The sequence below is a fragment of the Belonocnema kinseyi genome, chromosome 4 (genome assembly GCF_010883055.1).
Source record: "Belonocnema kinseyi isolate 2016_QV_RU_SX_M_011 chromosome 4, B_treatae_v1, whole genome shotgun sequence".
In the NCBI taxonomy this organism is placed as follows: Eukaryota; Metazoa; Arthropoda; class Insecta; order Hymenoptera; family Cynipidae; genus Belonocnema; species Belonocnema kinseyi.
Genome location: NC_046660.1, coordinates 86,428,495 through 86,436,884, shown reverse-complemented (window position 1 = coordinate 86,436,884; position 8,390 = coordinate 86,428,495). Strand labels below are relative to the sequence as shown.

Genomic DNA, 8,390 nt, shown 5'->3' with positions numbered 1-8,390 from the left:
AATTAAAATTCGAAAATTTTTTCTAAAGCCTCCAGGGGACTTCGTTTTCGCACGAAAAAATTTTATGTGCCCTTATTGCATCCGGACCCACAATTGTAACCTTTCAAAATTAAAGAAATTATTCAATCACTCAGGAGTCAATTTCACACCATTTTATTTGTATCCTTTTTTATTGAAAAAATACTATTTTTGAATTTTAATTTAAAATCGTTTAATTTTTTAACCTCATTTAGAATTATTACTCATTCTTGAAATCTGACAACCAAGTATTTTTCACTTTTTTAATATTCCACTAAAAAACGAACAACTGAAAAATATTACATTGAATATAAAATAATATAAAAAAGAATGCAAAAAAGATCGCTGATTCCAGTTTTTGAAATTGCACCATTTTAATCATTTTAATTCAAAATTTGTTTTTAATTTGAGCTAAAAATATTTAATATTTTGGAACATTTTCAAATAAAAATTATTCAATTTTCAGAATTTATATACGACAATTTAAACTAAACAATCGTGAATATTGAAATCTAAAATTATTAAATTTCAAACTGGCTAATATTGAAATCAAACTGAGTATCAATGCTTCCAATATAAAATTTTGCAATTGTGAAATATTTTTTAATTGAAATTAAGAGAGTTAAAAGATGGTAAATATTATTAATAAGTAACATATCATGGAGTATCAAAGGTCATTTAGAGTGATTGGATTGATTTTTTAACTAAAAAATGTGATTTCTGTAAAAACCCAATATGATTTTCACCGTTGAAAATTGAACAATTTTATACATTGTGAACCTTTAAAGTTTAATTATTCCAAAAACGTTGAAAATGAATTGAACAATTCCAAACTTCGTTGGAAAAACAAACAAGCTTAAATTAGCATTTTGAAAAAGTGATTACTTTTTTAATAAGTATCTTGTTAAATTATGGATCATAATTATGATTATAATTTTTAATAAATAATAAATAAATCAATTTAAAACGAAAAATTATTGAAACAATTTAAAACCCAATGTTTTCGTTAAAATTTGTTTAATATATTATTTTCTGAATAGAAAAGTGTCTCACAGCTGGAATTCCGACGTCATCCGCAAAAGCTATAAAGTGTTCCAAATTCTTGTTCTCACCATCGAGAGCCTTTGGATCATACTCGAAACTGAAAAGTAAAATATTTGTAAAAATTATATTAAATAAAATGTGTGGAAAAAATATTAAATAAACTTTATTCTATAAATAGGGGAAATCTCGTTGAAAAATTAAAATTAAGATGATAATTACGATAGTTTACTGAAACACACTTTTGAAAGAAAACTGCTAAAAGGAGCGCCTGGGGGTTTTTGACACTCTCTTTTATTTCGTGAAAATGATCGAGCTTTTCACAAAGCGATTCCAAATTGTGATAGGTTCGTTTTTCTTCGGAATAAACTTCCTGAAGTTTCAAAAACCAGGTGTCACAAATTTCGGTATCTAGTCCCTCGGTTGCTTCTTTCCAGCTATCTTCTAAGGAAACCATATTGTCTGAAAAAAGATTAAAGATTTTTTTTAATTTCCTTCGATTCAGTCAAATTTATTGAAATATCAGTGAAATTTACTTATTCGTCCATGACGTGAATCACTGAATTTTCATTGAATCAGTGTGTTTTCCCAATAATTCTGTAGCCAATTTTAATTAAATAAAAATATTTTCACTGATTGAAACAGCTGAAACTTTTTTTCATATAAACTACAAATATATCATTGTATTTTCAGTATATCTAAGTTTCAAATGGATCAAAATACTTCTTCAATTTTCATATCTTCTGCCTAAATATTTTTTTATAATTACCTAACTAAAGTAAAATCTCTTTTTTATTGAAAACAATACTTTTTTTAAACTCTGTTCCACAAAACTCAATTTTTTTAAGTTTTAGATTTTAAATTTATCATTTTCTCATTTCATTTAACTATAATTTTTATTTAATGATATTGTGCAATTTTATTGTGCAAAGTTGAATCAAACAGTTTTCAATGCTTCAATGAAAAATGGTACAACACGAAGCCATTTTAATTTCAAATTGTCTAGTGTAAAAATCTCTATATGAGTCTACATATTTGATTTTAAATTACGTAAAATGTATAATCTTTCAAATATTAAAAATGAATAATTTTTGTATTTCACCATTTTGAACGATTAAAATTTAAAACATCAATTCTAAATATCCTCATCTAAAAATAATTCTCATTTGAATGCTTTTTGTTTTAAACTGTTAGTTTTATTTTAAAATAACGATGAATGATTTTAAAGAATTTAGTTGGATAATCTAAAATTATTTAATTTTTATCGCTCTGAAATAATAATAACTCAAGTATTAAAATATTCTAATTTCTAACCCTGCAGTAGGGTTCGTGGGACTTTTGTAAATAAAAAACTAGACTCTGTTTTACAAAATGAATTATTTATAAATAAAAGAATTTAAAATTAAATAATTGCAAATGGAAAACTTTTGAATTTGAATAATTTTAAATACAATGCGATTAAAGTTTGACTATTTTACATTCAAAATTAAATTGATTCTTTCAATATGAACGTTTCTGAAATTGTAGAATTTTAAATTGTCATTCCATAACAAAATTATAATTTAACATTAGAGCTAATTAGAAAATGATTTATAAAACCAAAAAATGTATGGAATTATTTAAAACCAAATTGCAAAATGTTAGTCGACAAAGATTGTTACATTAAGTTTTTTAATACTCAAAACCTTTAAAATTTCAATTACCATTTAGAGTAACTTTTAATCGCTTAAAATTAATAATTTTTAAATTGATAATTACACTTTCCAAAATTCAAACAATTGAATTTTAATCACAAAACTAAAACTTATGAAATGGAAAAATTAAAAATATAGCCTTCAACATGAAAATTCTGAACTTTAAAATTGTATCAATTTAAAATTACCGTACTTATTCAATTGTTTATGTATCAATTTCAGATAGTTTAATTTTGATATTTTTTTCATTAGAAACTCAATTAAAAAATTTTAATTTCAATTCTTCCTTTCATTCTAGAAATTTTAGAATAAAATATTTTTCAATTTGAAATAATTTATTTCTTTAAATCTTTACCTGAAAATATGACAATTTTAAGATATTACATTCAAAGTGAAAAATAAAAGAACACAAAACAAAATTGCTGCAATATGATTCCAATTCTTGAATTGTACAATTTTAAACCTTTCATTTCGAAATTTCTTTATATTTACATATAAAATTATCACATTTAAAACTATTAAGGCTTCCAATATAAAATTTGGAAATATTAAATTGTGGAACTGTCCTGTCGTTTCGAATATTTGAATTTAAAACTGTAAGGTTTATTTTCTCTAAAATTACAAATATAAATTTAATTTATTTTAAAATACGAATCATAATACCTAAATGCCTAAAATAATACCTATTTTAGAACAAAACTTAAGACATTTGAAATAAATTAACATATTTTTTTCTAATTATGAAACATTCTCTTATTTTTTTAATCTTAGGACATATTCAAAAACCTTTTGAAATAAGCAAATGGACCATTTTTGAAATTTCTCTTAAATTCACTCAAATTTTCAAAATCCCTTGTAGTTGACAAATCGTCCTGACGCGGCGGCGATGTTGATAGACCTCAAAATCCAAATTAATAATTCAAATCAATATACTTTTTTCTAAATAGATGGGTTGGTTTTTAAACAAATTTCGCTTAAAAATAGAAAATGTTCTGAAATTTCAAAAGGTAAACAAATATATTATAAATATTTAATTTAGTCTATATCCTGCTTTGATGTGTGTAAAGAATAAAATCACTGTATATTCAAGAATACATATTTTATAAAGATACTAAAAAACAAAATTTACTTACAATGAATTAGTTCACTCGAGTATAAGGGATGGATGAAAATTTAAAATCTAGTCAAGAATAAAGCTACATTTGCTATATTCAGTATTGAACAACTCCTTCTGAATGAAATTTGACAAAACAGTCCTCTTACTACTTATTGATCGGAGCGCTGTAAGCTACCCCTGTTCTCGTATAACTTTGATCGGCGCTTTTGATACTTACGTAAAACAACATAAATCAATAGCCCTTGTCCTTCAGCGAAAATTAATCAAATAAAACCATTTTTTAAATATATAACTTCCCATTCTATTTTATTTCTAACTTAATTAAAATATTAATTTAATTTAAAAAATGTCTTTCTTAGATATAATTTTAACATTTATAAAAGGAAATGAATCTATTTAGGCTAATATCGGATTTGATATTAGAATTCTCTTTTGTATTGATTAATTGATTTGCGGCATTTATTCTGAAATGAATTAAATTCTCTACTCGGACTTCAATCGTTTGAACGAATTGGCGCGAATCGCTTTTGTTGTCTAGCATATCACGTGACTTCCAAACGTCAAAGCTAGGTTAGAAAAATAGAAGTTACAGTAGTTGCATGCTACATTGTAGTTTGTGATGAAAGAGAACAATAGGATCAGGATCCTTTTTTTTAGATAAAATCGTCTTGTTACCGAAACCTACAAAAAATGCAGAGGTCTGTGATTAGGAACTTCATATACAATCCGTGCGCCCAAAAAAGTTGTTATTTAAAAGATTTTTATTCAGTTTTATTAAAACGATGTTTGTGTCACAATATTTATAAAGAAGCAACTTTAGGAAGTAAATTTGAGGGAATTTGTTTAATTTAGTGATCTTTCAGATAGAGTTTTTAACAATGAAGCTTAATTCTCTATATGGAGGTAAGTCTTATCAGTTATAATAATTCCAATAAATTTACGGCATTTTTTAGGTTAGGAAAACTTCCTATGCATAAATCTGTAAACATAAACACGAGAATTATTTGATTTATCAGGACATGTCTTTATTTTATGATTTTTCATATTCAATTATTTAAATTAAAATATTTACTTTGAAAACGTTATTTGCCTAATTTATAAACTTAGGGAATAAAAATAAAGTCTCAACTATTTGGTCAATTATTAACTTTTTGTAAAAAAGGCATATTTTCGGTTTGAAAATTCAACTGTTGCAGAAAATTTGTCTTTTTGGCATGACAATTTCACAATTTGGACGAAATTCTTTTTTTTTTTATTGACTGCAAAATCCTTCTACGTTGAAAATTCTTTTTTTTTTGTTTTAAAAATCCATCTGTTTTCGCAGAAATTTCATCTTTTTGGATAAAAGGGCAACTGTTTGGTGTAAAACTAAGATTTTTGTATCGAGGATTTTAAACTATATTTTGTTGAAAAATCGTATTGGATTGAATTCAACTGTTTTTGGTTTCAAATTAATAATTTTTCTGGTTGAAAAGTTAAATATTAACTTTTTCGTCGTGAATTCAACTACTTAATTGAAAGTGAATTTACTTGGTTGAAAATTAATTTCTTTTTTTGATTATTCATCATTTTAATTCAAAAACCTTTTAGTTTTGGTTGAAAATTATTTTTTCAACGAAAAATGTAATCATTACATTTTTGGTAGAAAATGTATCTTTTTGTTGTTATAAATTTATTTGGAAAATTTGTCTTTTTCATATGAAAATTCTACAATTTGGACGAGATTTTTATCCTTATTGACTTGTTAGAATATTCGTATTTTTGTTTTAAAAATTTTAGTGTTTTGTTAGAAGGTTGAACTTTTTTTGGATAATAATTCAACTGCTTGGTTAAAAAAATAATTTGTTATTACCGAAGATTTTCAACTATGTATTTCGTTTACAAATAGTCTTCATTGGTTGAATTAAACTATTTTTGGTATCAAATTAAAATTTTTTTTTGATCAAATTTTATTTTCAAAAATCTTTTGTATTTGGTTGAAAATTAACTTTTTAACTAAAAGTTTAACTATTAGATTTATCGTAGAAAATTTATCTTTTCTTGTTGAAAATTCATGTGTTTTGTTGAAAATTAATTTCTTCAGTTGAAAACTTAAGTTTTTTGTTTAAATTTTTTCTTTTTCTTAAATTAATTTTTTTAATTGAAAACTTTACTAATTTGTTGAAAACTCGTCTTTTGTGGTAGAATACCATTTTTCTTGTTGCAAAATTCATCATTTTGGTTGACAAGCCATTTCGTTGGTTCAAATTTTAAATATTTGTTGAAAATATTTTTTTATGGTTAAAATTTAATTTCTTAATTCGAACACGTAAAAATGTAGGTGTGATGTCCTTATTTTCTGAGAAAGACGTGGGGTCACCCTAAACAAAAATTCTAACTGAATCTTGAAATAAAAATGATTAGTTTTTTATCTATGATTGGAAGTAACTTTTAAAGAAAATTCGTCTTTTGGGGCTTAAAATTCAACTATTTGTTCTAACCTTAACTTTTTCATTGAAAATTCAAACTTTCGGTTTAAAAAATCAACTGTTTTATAGAAAATTCGTCATTTTGACATGAAAATTCCAGACTTATTATGCATTTTTTTTTTATTGACTGACAAATCTTTTTGGTTTGAAAATCCATCTTTTCGGCTTGAAAATTTATTTGTTGTAGGATCGTAATCATGAACTTTTTTGTTAGAAATTTAAGAAATTTTGAAAGTGCATTTTAAACATATTGAATTTTATAAATTCATTTCAATGTTTATTCAAAGTATTATATATTTGTTTCAGAAAAAATTGATCAGGCCGATTGGCTTATATTTACATATACACTTCTCGTGGCACTTTTTTCGATTATTCTTTTCCTTTATGGCTTTTTCCCCATGATACATTATGAAAATTCTGTAGCCACGATGAATGACATCCCTCAATTTGTGGAACAAATCAGGTAACGTGTCGATTGAGTTCATTTTGTTTTAATTGATTTCAAACTCCATTAATTACGTAAGGTTTACGGGGAGAGGGGGGGTCTTACGTAAGTTTTCTCTTTCAAATTTTTAGTAGATATAGTAATAGGAACCTTTTTTGTCTCTTGAAACTACTTTTTATGCTATTATCATCAGGCTTCACAACCTTTTCCCTAGACCCCACATTCTCCCCTTTTTTAAGAATTCCTCTTTTTCTATGTTTTTTGCTTAAATAAGATCTAAAATAATGGAATTCAATCATAAATTTTAACTATTTTTGGTTGAAAGTTAATTCCTTTGAATTGAAAAGTCTACTATTCTATTTTTTCTTCAGAATTAATTTCTTTGTATTGAAATTGCTACTATTTGGAATAGAATTATTTATTTGGTTGAAAATTCAACTATTTCGATGAACATTCATCTTTCTCAATAGAAATTTTGCCTTGTTGGATTGAAAATTCATCTTTTGTTAACGAAGACAATCTTTTTTAATTAGAAGTTCATCTTTCTTGATTGAAAATTAATCTGTCTTCTAAAAAATTAGTCTTTTTGTCTTGAATATTCAACTATTTTGCTGGAAAAACAACTGTTTTTGGTTGAAGTTTAATCTTTTGTCTTTAAAAATTCGGCCACTTAATTGAAGATTCCTTTAGGTTGAAAATTAAACTATTTGTTTAAAAATGTCACTTAAAAATTCATATGTATTATTGACAATGCAATAGTTTCTTACATAAAACTTCAAGAATATGTTACATACATTAATTTTATTTTAAAAGTTGATTCCCATAATACAAATGATATCATTCTTTTGTATCCAATTTTTTATATAATATTTAACATGATTAAATATAGAGTGGAGGAGTTAATCATTCCTTAAGGGAATTTACCACATGACCAATTATTTTTAACAAACTTACTACCAAACTTATAAATGGAGTGAATTTTTACCATTGCCAACAAGACGTACAGAAATCCGAAAATCTTTGCAATTCTTTGAAATCCCATGAATTCTATTAAAAGTTTTGTTAATCCCGTGAAACTTTTTACATCATGTCCCTGATAATCACTTGAAATCACTTGAAATTCTAATGCTGTGGAAATACATTTAAATTCTTTACGATTCTATAAAATCTGTTTCAATATTCAAAATCCTATAAAAATCCCTTATAATCTTTTAAAATCTCCAAAAATTGAATAAATTCCGTGAAATTTTTCAAAATAATTCGAATTCGTTAGAAATCTTTGGAATCCCTTCAAAATCCATTGAAATCTTTTTAATTAGTTTGAATCTTTCTGAGTCTCTTGTAATCCCTTAAAATATATTAAAACCCCATTAAAATTGCTCGAAGGGTCTTCAAATCCTGTATAAAATCCATGAATATACTTTTTAATCTTTTGAAGTCTCTTAAAATCCCTTGAAATCGTAGCAAATCTTTTCAAAATGCATAAAATCTTTTGAAACGTTATAATTATTATTATTATTATTATTATTACACCATTAAGCCATTTCCCTTTCGGGGTAGGCGTGACTCACTCGGCAGGGGAAAGGAGTAGTGTGTGGGTGGGATAG

At 25.0% G+C, this 8,390-nt stretch overlaps 2 protein-coding genes across 2 annotated transcripts in view; one reads left to right on the top strand and one right to left on the bottom strand.

Annotated features, from left to right (window-relative positions):
• LOC117171724 overlaps positions 1-4,020 on the bottom strand; it is a 7,785-nt gene extending 3,765 nt beyond the window's left edge. The window contains exons 1-3 of the mRNA XM_033359284.1: positions 3,887-4,020; positions 1,302-1,521; positions 1,072-1,159 (exon numbers count right to left, since the gene is read on the bottom strand). Of these exons, the coding sequence (XP_033215175.1) occupies positions 1,072-1,159; positions 1,302-1,516 (303 nt within the window). The 5' untranslated portion in view covers positions 1,517-1,521; positions 3,887-4,020. The remainder of the gene's footprint in view (positions 1-1,071; positions 1,160-1,301; positions 1,522-3,886) is intronic.
• Positions 4,021-4,479: 459 nt separating this feature from the next.
• The window catches only part of LOC117171983 (GPI ethanolamine phosphate transferase 2-like), a 25,786-nt gene continuing 21,875 nt past the window's right edge, over positions 4,480-8,390 (top strand). The window contains exons 1-2 of the mRNA XM_033359688.1: positions 4,480-4,773; positions 6,645-6,801. Of these exons, the coding sequence (XP_033215579.1) occupies positions 4,749-4,773; positions 6,645-6,801 (182 nt within the window). The 5' untranslated portion in view covers positions 4,480-4,748. The remainder of the gene's footprint in view (positions 4,774-6,644; positions 6,802-8,390) is intronic.